Consider the following 18,905-nt stretch of genomic DNA (forward strand, 5'->3'; position numbering starts at 1 on the left):
ATGCTGCGTGGTCCGCCAAAAAAATAAAAATAAAAAAAATAAAAAATAATGTTATACTAGACCGTGGTTTAGACATTTCATAGAATCATTTATTTCCTGCACTTCTTTAAAATGACCAAACTGTTTCTAATATTTCGGACTGGATTCCCACTAAATTAAAGGTCTCTTTCGGAAAGCACATGTTACTTCTAGGGCTGAACATTTGAAGTTTTATTCCTTCAGCAGTTTAGTGGAAGGATCAGTCATACAGTATAAAATAAGTGGAAACTATGCCATTAAGCATGAGTTATGTTCTGGCTGGATTTCCTCCTGGGCGATCTTACCCTAGTGACTGAGCCCTTGGGGACTAGCTTCCTGCTCTGTGTGACAAAGATGACCTCTGCGATCGGCTAGAAGCAAGGTGCGCAGGCAGCGGCCCCGCGCTGTGGTCGCCATGTGAAGCTGCGCGAAGCGCCCTTGGCCGCTCCCCGGAGACGGCGCTTCCCCGAGCCCCGCGGCCCGGGTTGAGCTGCGTCCGCGCCAAGCCCCGCCCGCCGCGCGGAGGCGGGGTCGCCCGCAGAGTTAAGTGCGGCCGAGGCCGGGCCACCGGGTGTCCCCCCGCCCGATGCCATGGACAAGGATCGCGCCTCCGCCCGCCTGCGCGTCTTGCTGCGACACCTCGGCGGCCGCTCGGCCGGGGCCGTCGTATCCTTTGGGTGCGCGGGGCTCGAGCAGGAAGGGTGGTGGCTATCAGGGCGCATCACACATCCGCCGCGCCGGCTCTTCCTTGCTCCGCGCCGCCTGTCCCCGTGATGGTCACGTCTCTCCCGGGCCCTGGGGGCGAGGACAGGTGCGTCCCCAGGAGCCGGTGGTCCCCAAGGCCCCAGAGGGGACCGGCCCGCCCGGTAGGCCCGGGACTGCTGGCCCCAGCGACTGGAGTGGCGTCGCTGCAGGCTTCCCGGCCCTCAGGGCCTCTGTTCCCCGGCTTTGGGGGGGGGGGGTTGGGAAGTCGTTACCGAGCGGGCCTGCTCTCTGCTGGCTTGTCGCTTTCTGCACTTGGCCGCGCCTGATGGCCGCGGCTGCCCAGAGACCGAGACCGTAAACGGGGGCGCAGAGCTACCTGGAGGAGCCGCGGAGCCCTCTCAGGGCGGAGCCGCCTCCCAGCTCTTCCTTCTCCAGGGGAGCCCCGTGGAGCTTACACTGTCTCCTGGAGAAGGGCTGGGTGCCCTGTGTCCGCTCCTGGTCAGGCCTTGAGAAGTTAATCCCCGAGAGCATGTGTGCGCTACGGGCGTTGGATCCAGAGAGACGTCACTGTGACATAGAAGTCAAGTTGCTTTATAGAATTGTTTTTGCCTGCTCAGTTTAAGCGTTCTCGTTCAGCGCGAACTTTTGGAAGCTCCGCAGAAAACTGGGCCTGGGATTTTTTCCCCTTGTGACCTGTTCTGCTATATTTAGGATCCTGAAATCCTTCCTAAAACGATCTTACTGGCTGTTTCTTTTACTTTCACTATTGCTCTCTCTGCCGAATTCCAAGCCTTGATGAATCAGAACCGTTGTAAATTTAAAATCTCATCCACAAACTGATGAAGGGAACCCAGGTGACTCTGTAATCTCCTGTTACGGTTGAGAAAACAGTCGAGGCTAGGAGAGGTGAAAACTCCTGACCAAGGTCATTTAAGGGAAGCAGTGGTTGTCAAAGTGCAGTCCCCGGACCAGCAGTATCAGCGTCACCTGGGCAATTGTTAAAAACGCAGATACTCGGGCTCATCTCAGACCTGTGGTATCAAAATACCTGGGCATGGAGCCCAGCGATCTGTTTGCACTTGTTTCTGATACATTTTAATTGTGAGAACCACCAATATACTGGGACTAGATATAACTGGAACTAGATTAAGGTTTCCGGGTCCAGACTGTCAATACTTTTATTTTTATTTATTTTGTTACTAAATTTATTTATTTATGGCTGCGTTGGGTCTTCGTTGCTGCGCGTGGGCTTTCTCTAGTTGCTGCCGGCGGGGGCTACTCTTCGTTGCGGTTCGGGACTGATATCGGGACTGTCTCGGCATTTTGCTGAGAACAGCTGACAAAGAGGTTAACTCTCTCCCTTGGGGAAAACACAGTAGCTGGTAATTCTGACTCCTGGCGCCTGCCTCTCTCCTTGACGTTTGTTTTTGGCCCCACCGCGTGGCTTGTGGGATGTGGGATCTTAGTTCCCCGACCAGTAATTGAACCTGGGCCCTCCGCAGTTGGACCTCCAGGGAATTCCCATCTCCTTGACTATTATATTGTCCCCAGTTATATAAAGACATCATTCAAAAAGGTAACATGTTTAAGAGAAGTGACATTCTGAAAGTAACTCTTTAAGCTAAAGAAACAATGAAAGAAATGAGAAGAAAAAAACCAAGATGCTAAGTCAGTCATCTGTGATCACTGGATAGAAAACAAAAAGGAATTTCTAGTTCTTTAAGATATTTAAAATGATACTCTACTATGTGGATCATATTTTTCTTGGAGTCATTGTTTATTTTATAGACTTTTTTTTTCTTTTGAGAAACCATAGGTAATTCAGAGGCCTGTGAAAGGCTGTATTGCTGCTCTTAAATCTAAGGCAACTAGTGTTTCTTTTCTTTTTTTTTTTTTTTTAATTTTTTTTGGCTGTTCTGTGCAGCATGCGGGATCTTAGTTCCCAACCAGGGATCAAATCTGTGCCCTCTACCTTGGAAGCGTGGAGTCTTGACCACTAGACCTCCAGGGAAGTCCCTCCTTTGTCAATTTTTAATTGAGTTATTTATCTTTTTATTATTGAGTTGTAATAGTTCTTTATTATATTCTAGATACACGTCCCCCTATCAGATATATGATTGCAAACATTTTCTCCTGTTCTTTGGGTTGTCTTTTTGTTTTTTTTTTAACATCTTTATTGGAGTATAATTGCTTTACAATGGTGTGTTAGTTTCTGCTTTATAACAAAGTGAATCAGTTATACATATACATATGTCCCCATATCTCTTCCCTCTTGCGTCTCCCCCCCACCCTCCCTATCCCACCCCTCTAGGTGGACACAAAGCACCGAGCTGATCTCCCTTTGCTATGTGGCTGCTTCCCACTAGCTATTTTACATTTGGTAGTGTATATATGTCCATGCTACTTTCACTTTATCCCAGCTTACCCTTCCCCCTCCCCATGTCCTCAAGTCCATTCTCTACATCTGCATCTGTACTCCTGTCCTGCCCCTATGTTCATCAGAACCATTTTCCTTTTTAGATTCCATATATATATGTTAGCATATGGTATTTATTTTTCTCTTTCTGACTTACTTCACTCTGTATGACAGACTCTAGGGCCATCCACCTCACTACAAATGACTCAGTTTTGTTTCTTTCTTTTATAATTTATTTATTTATTTATTTATTTTTGGCTGCATTGGGTCTTCGTTGCTGTGCGTGGTCTTTCTCTAGTTGCGGCGAGCGGGGGCTACTCTTTCATTATGGTGCGCAGGCTTCTCACTGCAGTGGCTTCTCTTGTTGCGGAGCATGGGCTCTAGACGCACGGGCTTCAGTAGTTGTGGCATGGGGGCTCAGTAGTTGTGACTCGTGAGCTCTAGAGCGCAGGCTCAGTAGTTGTGGCGCATGGGCTTAGTTGCTCCGCGGCATGTGGGATCTTCGCGGACCAGGGCTCGAACCCGTGTCCCCTGCATTGGCAGGTGGATTCTTAACCACTGAGCCACCAGGGAAGTCCCAACAGCTCCTAGTCTTGAGCCAGGGTTGGCAAACATTTTCTATAAAGGTAGACTTTTTTTTTCTAATGACCAGCCAATATTGCTAATATTTTGGACTAGACTCCTACTAAGTTAAATTCCTCTTTTGAATGGCACACGTTTCTAGAATAGAGCCTTTCCATTTTTGTTTGTTCAGTAGTTTGGTGGGAGAAATAGCCGGGGGGGGGAATGAAATAGATGGAAACTCTGAATACCGTGTGGAAGCCTTGGCTCAGCTGTTTTCTGCTGGGTGACCTTGGACTAGTTACTGAGCTCTCCTAGCCTAGGGTTCCTGCTCTGTGCAACAGGAATAATAAGGCTCCTGGCTCGCAGCCACCTCCTCAGGCTGTTGTGAAATGAAATGAGGTAAGCAGCAGTGCAACAGAACTTACATGTGTAATCAGTTTGCTTGGTGACTATTCAGAGCCCGTCTTCCCTTGTGAAAACCAATCCAGGGCAGACCGTTTCTAGAAAAGGTTGACACCTAAATTTTACTTCATTTGCCTTAATTCACACCCTAGATAGCGCACCACACTTCAGGGACTGTTTCTCCTGCCAGCTTCCATCCTCAACAATTCCAGTGAGTAGATCTAATTTTAATTTTTAACCATACAATGTATATAAAGGTTTTTTTTTTCTAGTGGTAACTAGGATTTAAAATACATGTTGCCCGATGAGAATTCATTATACAAATTCTCCATTTCCAGGATTTGTTCTAACAATCATGGAAAATTTTGAAGACCCTGACTTTTTCTATATGTATTTTAAAATTCAGAAAGGGGGAAAAATGTGAGAAAGTGCATAATCTTATTTTGTAAAATTCAGGCATGGTATATCTCATTTAAATTAGCCTGTTGTTTGGTTAGTCTGATGTATTAGCTAGCATCTTTGGTTTGTCTTAAAATCACCTTTGAAGTGGAAAACATTGATCTCCATGGAATATTCTCATAGGGTCACAGTTCCAAACCAGAGTAATGGACAGGGTGATCTGAGTTTGTGTGTGTGTGCTGTACACTTATTTAGATTTTTGTTACTTTTATTTCTTCTGCGAATGCATGAACTAGACAGTTAAAAATATAAAATATATTAGTTTCCCATCTGAAAAATCATACATGTTCATTACAGAATAAATTTTAAAATCAGAGAAATAGGAGGAATTTAAAAAAATCATCTATAATGACATTACATAAAGGCAATCACTATTAAAATTTTTTTTTGTACTTCCTTATAGTCTTTTTTTTAAACAAACTGTCTTGGTTTTACATCATTGTCATCATATTTTAATTTAATAGGCATTGTCCATGCTATTATATGCTCTTTTTTTTTTTTTTTTTTTTTTTTTGCGGTACGCGGGCCTCTCACTGCTGCGGCCTCTCCCGTTGCGGAGCACAGGCTCCAGACGCGCAGGCCCAGCGGCCATTGCCCATGGGCCCAGCCATGGCATGTGGGATCCTCCCGGACCGGGGCACGAACCTGCGTCCCCTGCATCAGCAGGCGGACTCTCAACCACTGCGCCACCAGGGAAGCCCTATGCTCTTTATTTTTAATGCTTGAGTCCTGTCCCATTGAATGGATATAATATGATTAGTTAATTACTCCTCCATTTCTTGGTGACAGTAATTAATGCTTTGGATCTAAAGCTTTAAAACTTTTTTCAGATTATTTCCTTGAAGTCTTCGAAATAAAAATGCTTAGTGGAAGAGTACATACATTTCCCAGGTTCTTGATGCATATTGTTAGGTTGTGATTTTTAAATTGAGATTTTTTTCTCCTTTAGGTATACTCGGGATAATGATGTTCTAAGCCTAGAACAGAGAAAATTTTATGAAGAAAATGGATTTCTTGTCATTAAAAATTTGGTGTCTGATGCTGATATTCAATATTTTAGGTACAGTAACACTATTTGTTATATAACAGAAATATGTATTATATGTGTGTAGTGGGAATATGAGTAAGATTAGCTTGTGTCTGTACAGATATTTTTCAGGGATTGGGCTTGTTAGGAAGTGGTTTGTTAGAACCTGGGCTCGAGCCAGGGTGGCTGGCTTTAATCTTAGCCCCGTCGCTTAACACTGTGTGTATGAGGCAATTCCTTAACCTTTCCATGCCTGTTTCCATATCTGCAAAACAGGGGAAATAACAGTACTTATGTCCTAGAGTTGTTTTTAGGACTAAATAGGTAAAATAGAGAGAGAATACTTTAAACAGGGCCTGGCTTAATGTAGTGCTAGGGAAGTGTTGGCTCTTTTATTCAGCTGAAACCAACTCACACATATTTCCCCACTGGTCTGCTAAGCTAAGGAATATTTGAATTCTGGGAGCAAGTTTCAGCCTCACAGTTAGGAGGCAGGCACTCCTGAGTTGGCCATTTTCTGCTTCCTCCCATCAGAACTATTCAACCTGGGGCTAGAGGCCAACTTGGTGCAGAAAACCCACCCCCAAACCTTCGAGTCTTTCCACAGAACAAGGCCAGGGAGGTGCTTGGAGCCTGCGGTAATGACATCATTTACCAATTGAATTTTCTAGGGAAGAGTTTGAAAGAATCTGCAGAAAGGAGGTGAAACCACTGGGATTGATGGTGATGAGAGATGTGACCATTGCAAAATCAGAGTATGTGCCAAGTGAGAAAGTGATTACCAAGGTCCAAGATTTCCAAGAAGATAAGGAACTCTTCAGATACTGCACCCTCCCTGAGGTTCAAGGCCTTCTTGTGTTCTCTTTCTCTTTAAGCTAACTGCCCATCTGCATGCCTGCCTCTGAAATATTATTATTATTATTATTATTTTAACTTTATCTAGCCCTTTTCTACTGGGGTACTGGAGTGGTGGTTCTCAATCAGAGACGGACATTTGGCAGTGTCTGGAGACATGTTTGCTTGTCAGGCAGGAGGAACGGTGTCCTGTTGGCTTCTAATGGGTGGAGGTCAGGGATGCTGCTATTTGGGCCCAGGGATGCTATAATGCACAGAAGAGCCCCTTCCCGCAAACAAAGAATTATCTAGCCCAAAATGTCAGTAGTGCCAAGACTGAGAAATCCTGCTTTTGCTAATTATTTTTGGTGAAGAGCAGGAATTCTGTGGTAAGAGAGAGCCCTTCTCACACTTCATACAGGCACTTCCACAGGGGTGATAGTGCTGAGGCTATTTATTGTAATATCTATTTATTTTTTCTTTTTGTTTTATGATCTGGTCAGTAGAGGTGTGAGTTTGTTTTTAAATGTAAACTAGGGCCTCCCTGGTGGCGCAGTGGTTAAGAATCCACCTGCCAATGCAGGGGACACGGATTTGAGCCCTGGTCCGGGAAGATCCCACATGCCGCAGAGCAACTAAGCCCGTGCGCCACAACTACTGAGCCTGCGCTCTAGAGCCTGCGCGCCACAACTGCTGAAGCCTGAGTGCCTAGAACCTGTGCTCTACAACAAGAGAAGCCACCGCAATGAGAAGCCCATGCATTGCAACTAAGAGTAGCCCCTGCTCACCGCAACTAGAGAAAGCCTGCGCCCAGCAACCAAGGCTCAACGCGGCCAAAAAAAATAAAAAAAAAAAAGCAAACAAATAAATGTAAACTAGTTTTTAAAAAATTATTATTTAAGAGTAGTTCATATTTATAAAAATATCCAAATAGTATGGAAGGACATGAAATGAAAAGTGAATTCTCCCACCCCCAGCACCACTCACTGTTCAGTTTTTTTATGTATTCATCTAGAATTATTTCAGGTATAATCAAGCATATCTGTATAACCCCACCTTTTGTGTGACAGGGAACATATTGGTTGTCACTTTGTTTTTCCACTTGCAATAGATCTGAGACATCTTTCCATATTAGTATCTATGGATCTACTTTATACTTTGTAAACTATTGCACAGTATTCCATTGCATAAATGTACTACAGTTTATGACCATTTATTTAGAATGGTTTGAAAGGACACTTTGCACAAAGTACTTATTAGAAACTATAACCTCAAGTGCTGTTAAAAAATCTGATTCATGAAGAAAGACTGTACAGCTGAGCCACCTGGGATGTCGGGCCCCTTGGGTTGGGGGTGGGAGGAGAAGTGGCCCCTCTGAGCCATGCATGCTTCCCAACCTCAAGTCCTGTTATAGAAATGGAAGTTGTGTGGGTGGATCAAGGATAAAAAGCTGGAAATCACAGGCAACATGTAGTAGATTAAGCTCTATCGGGGCTTTCAGATTTCCTACCTCTGTAACGTGTAAACCACGTATCTGGTGGTTCATGCAATGATTTTTAGGAGGTAGGCATTCTTTTTTTTTTTTTTTTTTTGCGGTACGCGGGCCTCTCACTGCTGTGGCCTCTCCCGTTGCGGAGCACAGGCTCCGGACGCGCAGGCTCAGCGGCCATGGCTCATGGGTCCAGCCGCTCCGCGGCATGTGGGATCTTCCCAGACCAGGGCACGAACCTGCGTCCCCTGCATCGGCAGGCGGACTCCCAACCACTGCGCCACCAGGGAAGCCCGGTAGGCATTCTTTTAATAGCTGGGTATTTATTTTAATATGTATTGGAAAAATGAACCAGCACCTCAAATCCATGATTTCAAGAATATTATTAATCAGGATAAGACTAAGTAAAAGAGGGGCTTCCCTGGTGGCTCAGTGGTTAAGAATCCGCCTGCCAATGCAGGGGACACGGGTTCGAGCCCTGGTCCGGGAAGATCCCACAGGCCGCGGAGCAACTAAGCCCGTGTGCCACAACTACTGAAGCCCACGCACCTAGAGCCCATGAGCCACAACTACTGAGCCTGCGTGCTGCAACTATTGAAGCCCACGCACCTAGAGCCCTTGCTCCGCAACAAGAGAAGCCCCCGCAATGAGAAGCCCGCGCACCGCAACAAACAGTAGCCCTCGCTCGCCGCAACTAGAGAAAGCCTGTGCACAGCAACGAAAACGCAACACAGCCAAAAAAAAAAATTTTTTTTTAAAAAGAAAAAAAAACTAAGTAAAAGAAGTGAGTTAATTTAATTTAGGGAGAATATCGGCTAAATATACTGGGCAATTCTGCAAAGCAGGACAGAAACGGTGAGGATGGCTCTTGAATGACGAAGGTTTAGAAAATAGCAGCCTAAGTGAATACCAAAAAAAAAAAAGACAAAAACAAACTTCTTATTAAAAAAACAAGCATGAGGCCTGACTCCTGAGATTTTTGTAACATTTCAAGTGTTTCATACTCCAACTGCCAAACACAAGAGATCAAATAGTGAGAAAGCCGTAGAATGTGCTTCATTTTTTGGAGTCAGACAGAAAGGGAGTTTGAATACCATCTTTTTCATTTAACTGGCTCTGCAAATGTAGGCATCTTATTCAAGTGGGGCATTCATTTCAAAGTGTTATTAATGAATGGGGGCATTAATTTTCAGGGACTATTGTCAGGCTTAACCGAGCTGATGTGTCAATATATAGAAAGCCCCTGGCAGGTAGGAGGCAGGCAATGTTGAGTCCTTTCTTCTTTTTACCCCTTTCTAGTGGGTCTGAGGCAGGAGGTGGTCCTCCCTGTCACCTGCTCCCATTGCAGCTTATTCCTCGGAGCGTGGGTCTCAACCACATCGGCCCATGTCATTATGTGTTTAACATCTTTTTTCCCACCAGCATATAAACTCCTTTGGGGCAGGGACCTGCTTATCTTGTTCACTGTTGTGTCCCTATTTGCTGTCACTCTGCCTGGGTTCAGAGGCCTTAGGAGGGAGTTGTTGAATTAATGGCCATGCTGATTGTGAAGTGGCCTCCAGGCCCCTGTTCTCCTGCCCTCGGGGTTACTCATGACAGCGGCAAACCTGTCGGGGCCTTTCGTGGTCCCTTCTTACGAAGAGTCTCCGTGAAGGGAAAGGAAGCTGCCTTCTCACTGGGCAACTGCCAACAGCTTTGGTGGAAAGAGGGCATTCTGCCCTTTGCAGTTGGTGTCTCACAGAGACTCAGGTCTCTCTTGTAGAAGAAGTACTCAGGTTTCCAGCTGGCTCCAAAAAGCCTGTTTAGTTCAGAGTGTCGTCAATTTCCAGTGATTTTCCAGTTGCTGACTTTTCCATGGTTTGTTTGCAAGGTTGTGAAATATCGATGGATTGTTTTAAACAATTGCCATCTGAGTTCTTCTAGAGATAGATGTACTTTGTGCCACCTGCCTATGTGTCTGATTCCCCGTGAACTTTTTCCCCTCTCCCTTAGATTCTGAAATATGTGGAGTGCTTCACTGGACCCAATATTATGGCCATGCATACAATGCTGATAAACAAACCTCCAGATTCTGGTAAAGAGCTCTTGTTTCTAAAGTAGAAGCGACAACAACAGAAAGTGTTTAAGTACATAAGGTTGATGTTCTAACTAATTGCAATGTGTACAACTGCTAAACTCTGCATAAGTGAATATATGTACTTTTATTGAAGTCTTAAGATAGCTTACATCATAAAAACATTGAAGTGTAGGGTTATCGCTGGGTTTTTACACAACTGGCTTCTGAAAGATGCAGTTTAGTAAACACGACTGTCCCTACACCCCAGAGGCTGTTATTCAACATCTCTAAGCCTTGTTACCAGTCTCACCCCTGCATGAGAGTGTGGACTTTGCCTTCCTGATCTAAAGACATTATTATTACTACCAAAGTTAAAACTATGCTTATAAATCAGATACCACAGTTATTCTTAAAATTTCCTGTGCTTGCTAAAATGTAGCTTCTAAGACCTCCCTCCTAGAGAGACTGATTCAGAAAACAGAACCCAGGAATCTGCATTTTTATTAACCATACCCAGAGATGCTAATGCAGATGGCTCTTGGGCCACACTGAGAAATTCAGCCGTACCAGCGGTAGTAAATCGGCCATTAGAGATTCTTGATCCTTTTCTACTTTGTCCTCCTCCTGATGGCTGGGAGAGGTTTACGTGACAGGTCTGTAGTTTAACATCAAGTCTTTCCCTCCTTGGGTGTCTTGCCTGGAGAGATCCGGTGGCCTGGGGGAACCACGTTCAGAGGGCAAAACTAGGGAAAAATGTAAACGTGGGCCCAGTATCTCTGATTCTCCACATCGATTGTACACCAAATGCTTCTAGTTTGGTGGGGAAACCTCTGAGAGGCCTTTTATTTATTTAGTTCGTTAGTTAATTAACGAATATATTTTTTTTGTACCAGGCACTTTGAAGGCTATCAGAGGACCTCAGATTTGACCACTCTCTTTAATTAATCAGCCTTTTTTTGGGAATACTAAGCTCTGTGCCCAAACCAGAGTTAGGAAGGAATAAAGCACAACAGAGATGATGACATGTGTACAGCATGCTAGAAAGCAGTGTAAAGTAGTCCTTGGCTACCCGAAGCCCAGAAAGAATTACAGGATCCAGAGTTACTGTGCTGATGGGAATTCTCTGGTGGTCTAGCACCTAGGATTCCATGCTTCCACTGCAAAGGGCATGGGTTCAATCCCTGGTTGGGGAACTAAGATCCCTCATGCCTCGTGGCATGGCCAAAAAAAAAGACAGTCACTGTGCTGATTCAATGTTCCAATTTGGTGCTTATCTGTTGAGGCCGGTTTTCTTTAGCATTGTTTCATCTGTTTGCTTTTGCAGGGATAGGTCATTGTTCTGGTTTTTCAGGCAGAGGAGAAGAATTCTGAGACTTGAGTTTATTTTTTAACAGCAGGTTCTGTTTTAGGCAAGAAGACATCCCGTCACCCCTTGCACCAGGATCTGCACTATTTCCCCTTCAGGCCCAGCAATAGCATCGTTTGTGCCTGGACAGCCATGGAGCACATCGACCGGAACAACGGCTGTCTGGTTGTGCTCCCAGGGACACACAAAGGCCCCTTGAAAACACACGATTATCCCCAGTGGGAGGTAAGTCTGCCTGGTGGCTGAGTCTTGATCAGAATCTTTTGTTGTTTTGATTTCACATCGGTATACATAAGGAGCTTTGCCAATAAGATGACATTTCCTTTCTTAGCAAAACATTCTTCTAGGATTTAGAATAAGGATCAGGGAAAATTCAAGGATGTCAGATAAAATGATTGTCTTTGTTCTTTCAACAAGTGCTTGAAAGCCAACCAAAGTGGGGAACTTTGGTGATGCTATAAAAGATCGGAGATTATGAAGCCTAAGTGCAGAGGTAAGACACAAACACGGCAACACCAGATGTGTATGCCAAGTGCCACATGAGCCTTACAACCCTGATTGGTGGGTCTCGCAGTAAAGAAGTGGGATCATCTCCTTCCAGCTGAACAGACCGGCAGAGAGAGGCTCTGGGGAGGACTGAGTAGTATCCTGTTGCGCGGCTGTTCATGGTTTATCGATTCAGCTGATGATACTGGAGGACTTTAATGCTTTGGGGCCCATGAGTGATGAGATCAAATTGGTTCTTCAAGGCGATAACCTTGTGGTCTGGCACAGAATGTACTGCAGGTGTAAGAGTCCAGAGGCAGAAAAAACAGAGAGGAGACTCTTAGCATTTTAGGTAGAAGGCAATAATGTCTCAAAAATCCCATAATGATGATCAAGGTGGGAAGAGCACCTGTTGTTAAGGCAGACAGAATAGACACGGTTCTGTGGGATGTAAAGAATATGGCTCTCAGGACTTCTGTGCCAACTAGTGAGAATTCTTCTTTTTTTAAAAAAATTAATTAATTTTATTTTTGGCTGCATTGGGTCTTTGTTGCTGCGCATGGGCTTTCTCTAGTTGTGGCGAGTGGAAGCTACTCTTCGTTGCGGTGTGCGGGCTTCTCACTGCAGTGTCTTCTCTTGTTGCGAAGCGTGGGCTTTAGGTGCGTGGGCTTCAGTAGTTGTGGCGCACGGGCTTAGTTGCTCCGCGGCATGTGGGATCTTCCCGGACCAGGGATCGAACCCGTGTCCCCTGCATCGGCAGGCGGATTCTTAACTACTGAACCACCAGGGAAGCCCCTAGTTAGAATTCTTGCACTGAGGATTAGAGCTAAGTGAAAATATTTGAGTCTAGATTCTGATATAAAATCTGAAATTCGTCGATTAAGTTGAGGTTTAGGAAAGGTTGGTGCAAGCAACAGAAGTGGGTTTTCACTGACTTCAGCCGAAGGGAATGTTTTGGAGGGCTGCAGGGGCAGGCAGAATCAGTGGGAAGGCTGGCCAGCTCTGGGGGTTGGGGGATGGGGAAGGAAAGCCAGAGTCCTTGCTCGGTGGGAACAGTTGGGTGCTGTACCTGGCATGGGCAGTGAACCCTGACTACGTCCGGTCTCTTCGATCCTCTGCTCAGATTCAAAGTGGCCACAGTGGGAGGTCAGATTAGCTTATCTTAGTTACATATCAACCCTGTGCACAGAGAGAAGCTCACTGGGTCGAAGTCCTAATACAGCGCAGTACAAAAGTAGTCATTCCCCAAACGGAATTTGTATTTGGGGTAGTCTTAGGAAAGGAAATGGGATGCTACCCTCCAAAGACCCATAAAGGTTTGCACTTTGTCACTTCTCATTTTAGCTTCTTCCATAAAGACATAACCATTACCTAATACAGTGACTAACTTTGAAAATAGTTATAAACAAACATAATGTTTTATTTATTTTATTATTTTTAAAAATTATTCTTTATTTTATTTATTTATTTTTGGCTGCATTGGGTCTTCGTTGCTGCACGTGGGCTTTCTCTAGTTGCGGTGAGCGGGGGCTACTCTTCGTTGTGGTGCGCGGGCTTGTCATTGCGGTGGCTTCTCTTGTTGCGGAGCACGGGCTCTAGGCTCGCGGGCTTCAGGAGTTGTGGCGTGTGGGCTCTAGAGCGCAGGCTCAGCAGTTGTGGCGCACGGGCTTAGTTGCTCTGTGGCATGTGGGATCTTCCCGGACCAGGGATGGAACCTGCGTCCCCTGCATTGGCAGGCAGATTCTTAACCACTGCACCACCAGGGAGGTCCCCATAATGTTATAATTTACTATTCTTTCTTTACTCTGCATGTGACATGAGTGGTTTTTCAGCCCAGAAAAACTGAGTATTTTCTCTCCCCTAGTTTGGGAGAATAGTTAGCTTCTCAGAGATGCTCCTGAGTAACAGAAGAATGATTTATGCCACGTTCCAGGTGGGAAAGAATGATTATGGGTTAACCTGGAAAGGTGGTCTCCTGCATTACCACAAAATGCAAAGCTGATCTAGATCTTCATTTATAATTCAGTAATGAAGGGTAGGTGGAAATTCCAAATTTTTCATCCCGTCTAAAAAGTCCAAGATTTTAACATCAACGTGTGGCTTTCTAAAACCAGTCATCTGAGAAGCTTTGGTATATGTAAGTTATTTTTTTAAATCTAATTTATTTATCTGTTTCTCTTGGAAGAACTTGGAGAAGCTTTGTTTTTTCCTGATGAGTCATTGATAAGGGTTTTAGTTAGTGGCTTCCTCACATCTGGACTTGGCTTCTCTCGTGTTTTAGGGAGGGGTTAACATCATGTTCCACGGGATCCAGGACTATGACAAAAATAATGACCGGGTGCACCTCCTGATGGAGAAAGGAGACACCGTTTTCTTTCATCCTTTGCTCATCCATGGATCTGGTCGGAACAAAAGTCAAGGATTCCGGAAGGTATGCATTCACATCACAGCTCTTTCTGAAGATGGACGGGTTAGGAACAAAAGTGCCATGATATATTCAAAGTTAAAGAATTTGTGACTTTTAACTAAACTGCCCTTTAGTCTGGTTTACTTAGCAGGAAATCTATTTGCCTCCCTCATGCTTTCTTGCTCACAGCAGCAAGGAGCCAGGTGACCTCAGGATCCCAGGCTCCTGAACATTCATGGAATTGCTTCAGAGTGAGAGCTTCCTTAATTGGAAGCTGCTCGCCTATGGTTTCAGAGGCAAAAACAAAGGCGGACATACCAAATAAGAACATCTGGAATGTACACAGCTCATATAAGAGGAACGTTTGTAATATTATTGCTACTGGGGAAAATATTAGTGATCGGAAAGGAAGGTCTGAACTGGCCACCTGGAAATCAGACGTGGCCATGTTTTTCACCCCTTAGCCTCAGTGTTTTCCATTTCATGATTTCAGTGCTTACATTAAAAATGGATATAATTTCTCATAAATTCCCAGATTTCTTGCCTCTCTAAGATTCCACAGATCTGACGATACTATGGGCTCACATTTCCCTATGATGACATGGCTGTTTATACTAAATATTAGGGGCTTCTTTGGGGCTGAGTGAAGTTTTCCAGTCTGTCACAACAATCCCTTTTGTCTCCCTGAGGCTGAGGGTTAGTTGTCAGATTTCATCTTCCATTCATTCAAATATCCACCAGGCTCAATGAGCCTGGTGAGGGAGGACCATGAGACAAGAAGGCACTCCCCTCAGGGGTACCCCAAAACCTCAGCAGTCCAGTTACATAATATTTTAATGTAGTAGTTAAAAAAATCAAAATTAATGCCAAAAAATCCATGGTGAGCACAATGCCAAAATTTTAAAGATGAGGTCAGACCCTCCACTACCATGACCCTGAGAACTGTGCAAAGGGGTACAGGCACTACGCTGGAAATAATGTGTTTTAATATACTGACTATAATTTTTCAATATTTTTTAACTGCTTTAATGTTTGGGGAAATATTAACCATTAAAAAATACATAAAAGGGTACAGGTAGGACTGTACATTTTTTCCCTTTTGCCTCAGGCTCCAATATGGCTTGGTATAGCACTAGGGCTTCCATGGGAAATAAAGTTTGTGACTCAGCTGCCTAGAAATTTGATATTTGGGGCAAAGTAGGAAGCTCTTCTGATGGGTGCGGTCACCCTAAGATAACTAACCTGTGACAAGGGAGGTGAGTTTTAACTACCGCCTTGCAAGTTAGATCTGTTTATAAGTCCTTCAAGAATGGGGAGAACCAAGGAACTTGCATCTTACCTTCAGAAGCAAATAAGGTGGGTATTGTATGTGAATGCGATCAAACTTTAAACATCCTTCTGATTCAAGAGGGGTGTCTGCCTATTATTTCGTTTGCAAGGTCTTTTCAGTTTTTTCACCCCATAATCTGTGGCCATTGAAATACTAACTCATTACAAACTTAACTGAGTAACTTCTGTAACTGAGGTGATAAGAAACCCTGCAATACATTCCTTTGTAGGACTTGGCAGTATCCACTCATTAGAAAAATCAAATGCTAAAAAGTTAAAGACTTCTTACTTACATAATTCTGTTCCCTGCCCCATATATACCTTTGGAAAATAAATAATACAGCTAGTGAAAAACGTCATGTAATTTCTCAATTAGCCTTTAGCTGGGTGGGAAAAAAAGCAGCTGAGCCATCAAGAGACTGATTTAGGACACATGGGAACAGCATTCAATCTAGAAATCAAATGCTCAGTGACAGAACTGACTTTCTAAAAGAAGCCTCCTTGCTTGGTTGCTGGTATTAACGGGGTGTTTTTTGTTTGTTTGTTTTTGTAACATGAATCGATTCACTTTGCACAGGCAATTTCCTGCCATTTTGCGGATGCCAACTGCCACTACATCGACGTGAAGGGTACCAGTCAAGAAAACATTGGAGAGGAAGTTTTAGAGGTAGCCAGTAAAATCCATGGAGTGAAAGACGTCAGCCTGAAGGTAGGTTTGTATGAAATAACAAGGTAAAGATCTTGGTTTTTTCTTTTCTTCAGATGCTTAATAATTTTTATACCTGATTTAATTTGAAAGTGTAAAACGCTTGGGTTTAGAGCTTGTTTCGGAAACATTGCTGAGACCTAAGAATGACAGCGGAGTTTGTTTGTACTACTTGCTTCCCCAGCGTGGGAGACCTGAATCCTGTAAGTCTCTGGGCTGTCCTGTGGTATGCAGGCCATCGTGTTGCAGAACGGACAGGTAGGAGAGGAAGTAGATAACAAATTCAGAGGAGAGGAAATGGAGGACAAGGCTACCTTCTGAACGCACACATTTTAAAGGTTTGGGCTGTCAATCATAGGCCTCCTTTGTTTGTAAAGAGAGTATATGCGTTTGGAATTCCAGTAAGACTCCCAGAAAGCAATTCTCAAGCAAGTGTTTGTTTGGGTCAGTTTGCATCCGGAGTTTAATGCGAGCCTGCATGTAGCAGAGATGAGAGATCACTGATGCTTGTCATAGCGGGCGTGAGACAGTATTTCATATGCTTTCCTAATTAATACACCTCATCTGTAGATAATCTGTTTTTAACTGGTGAACATTCCATGCTGCTGCTGATCGATAACAAGTTATCAGTCTAGGCAAATAAATAAACTTATTTGCATCGTAGATTATGTACATTTTAGCATCGGAACCAAGAAGCTGACCCTACTTGTTAAATGTGCATTTGCATTAGATAACGAAGTGCATCTATTCTGGGGGCGACATGACCCCCAAGTAGGCTGAGTGTAATGATAACTCAGGGCCTTCTAGTACTCTGAAGAACCTTGCTCACCAAAGGCAGGGTACCACCTTCTGAAACAACTTCCCAGCGCACAAATCTTCCTCCACCCTTAACCCCTTTTCTCTTTAGAATCTATGAATGTATCCCATGTCTGAAAATGCTCTGGTCTCACATTTGCACGTCCTGGAAGTCTTGTCCTTCTCCCTTTGTCCAGTACTTAAATGTTCTACAAAGGCAACATATTTTGCCAACTGGAGCTTCCATCCAACACCCTGAATTTCAAGGCAGGAAAAAAAATGTATATATTATGTTTGAGGTCTGTCACAGCTGTACTAAATGAATCAGTTCCTGTATTTATTTTTCGTTACTCTCTCAGCTGTAGTTCATTGGCTTTACTTAAAAGAACAATACTAACTTCTGCTATAGAGTTCTTTGTCAGGTACAAAAGCACGTTCATATCCCTTTTCTTCACCAAAACCCAGTGGAGCAGTCATTATAGCTCCAAGTTCTTAATGAGAAAGTGAAGAGTTCAAGAAATTGCCCTCAATCACGTAAGTGACGGAGATTTCATGAGTCAGGTCCAGTTCCAAAATCGTTCTTCCCAGGATACCTTGCTGTTTGCTCAAAAATAAACAAGAAAGTCTGAGTTGTTTTATTAGGAACAAAGAAGAAAAAAACCAAACCAGTAGCCCAGGACATCATTTTCATGATAATGATCGAATCAGGGGTAGAAAACTCAGAATGGGGCAGGCAAACATCACCAAGGAAAGCAGGAGCTTGGGTACTAAACTGTTTGTATCGTGACCAGACTTAAAAGCCAGTTCCAACACCTGTAATCAACACGAGTGCCAAGTAAAACAAGACTGACACGAGTGGAGACTCACTGTCCTGGCTTACAAAACATGATTTTAGATGTTGGCAAGTACACTGATTGGAGTCTCAGAATGTGGTTTATTTACTGTTATGACTATTGTGGACTTTTTTTTTTCTTTTTTGTATTTAACCACTTGTAGATGCTAGTAATTCACTTTGTCTTATGGTGAATAGGCAAATCAAAGTGTCCCATAAACTCATTGTGGTTGGTATTATCTCCAGGATGTTTGGAGATTTCGAGCACGCGTTGTGAAAGGAGAAAGAATCAACCTTTGAAATAGCCCTTTGCTCGAACTCTTTTCAAGAAAACCAGGATGGAACAAGGTCTCGGAGGAAAACCTTTTCTCAATGAGATGATGTAATCTTTTCTATCCACTTGATAACAAAATCGAAGTGCACAGATCCGGTACTTAATTGCATACGGGTAATTCTGCAGCACGGTGGCGTGGCTTTAATGGACATAAAATTAGTAAAAGTGAAATATTACTGTTTTAAGGAAAACTTGGGGTTGCAACTAATAAAGGTGATGCATAATTGAAGTCTGTTTGATCAGTTTCTTTCATTCAATTAGCTTTTTACCCAAGCAGGGATTAATGTTCTGAAATGCAAAGCCCACCACCTCCCAATTTTGTGTTGTGAGAGATTTCTTTTCAAATCCGGCACAATGAATATTAGAGGCACAGTTAGTGGAGGGCCTAAGAAGGGCATCAGGGAGTAAAACTGGGGGTGGAGACTCATGTTCTGACACAGGATTTCCTTCCATGGCCTCTCCTGCCCAACCAACCTCCTTAAGGACTGGATCTTTCCAAGTCTTTTTCTCTAAAGAGAGAAGACCAGGGTAACTTTCTCTGCCAATTCATATTGGGCAGGGCAGCATTTACGAATGAAATCTAACCTCTTTCAAGGTCTTGGAAAATGCTTAGATACTTTTTTTTTTAACATCTTTATTGGAGTATAATTGCTTTACAATGGTGTGTTAGTTTCTGCTTT

The 18,905-nt window shown here is 43.8% G+C and overlaps 1 protein-coding gene across 1 annotated transcript; it reads left to right on the forward strand.

Moving 5' to 3' along the window:
• The first annotated feature begins 539 nt into the window (after positions 1–539).
• Positions 540–18,454, forward strand: PHYH (phytanoyl-CoA 2-hydroxylase). Its single transcript, XM_082618853.1, has 9 exons — positions 540–684; positions 4,258–4,316; positions 5,514–5,624; positions 6,263–6,431; positions 9,907–9,988; positions 11,380–11,561; positions 14,104–14,253; positions 16,136–16,267; positions 18,138–18,454. The coding sequence occupies exons 1-9, from the start codon at positions 610–612 to the stop codon at positions 18,189–18,191; spliced, it is 1,014 nt and encodes a 337-aa protein (XP_082474979.1). The 5' UTR covers positions 540–609; the 3' UTR covers positions 18,192–18,454.
• Positions 18,455–18,905: the final 451 nt, after the last annotated feature.

This window comes from Mesoplodon mirus (genome assembly GCF_964341445.2).
Source record: "Mesoplodon mirus genome assembly, chromosome: 4".
NCBI classification, from domain to species: Eukaryota; Metazoa; Chordata; class Mammalia; order Artiodactyla; family Ziphiidae; genus Mesoplodon; species Mesoplodon mirus.

Coding starts and splice junctions, on each gene's coding strand:
- PHYH (XM_082618853.1), top strand. CDS start 610: ATGGACAAGGATCGCGCCTCCGCCCGCCTGCGCGTCTTGCTGCGACAC. Junction 685..4,257: donor GCCGCTCGGCCGGGGCCGTC/GTATCCTTTGGG, acceptor TTCACACCCTAG/ATAGCGCACCACACTTCAGG. Junction 4,317..5,513: donor TTCCATCCTCAACAATTCCA/GTGAGTAGATCT, acceptor TTTCTCCTTTAG/GTATACTCGGGATAATGATG.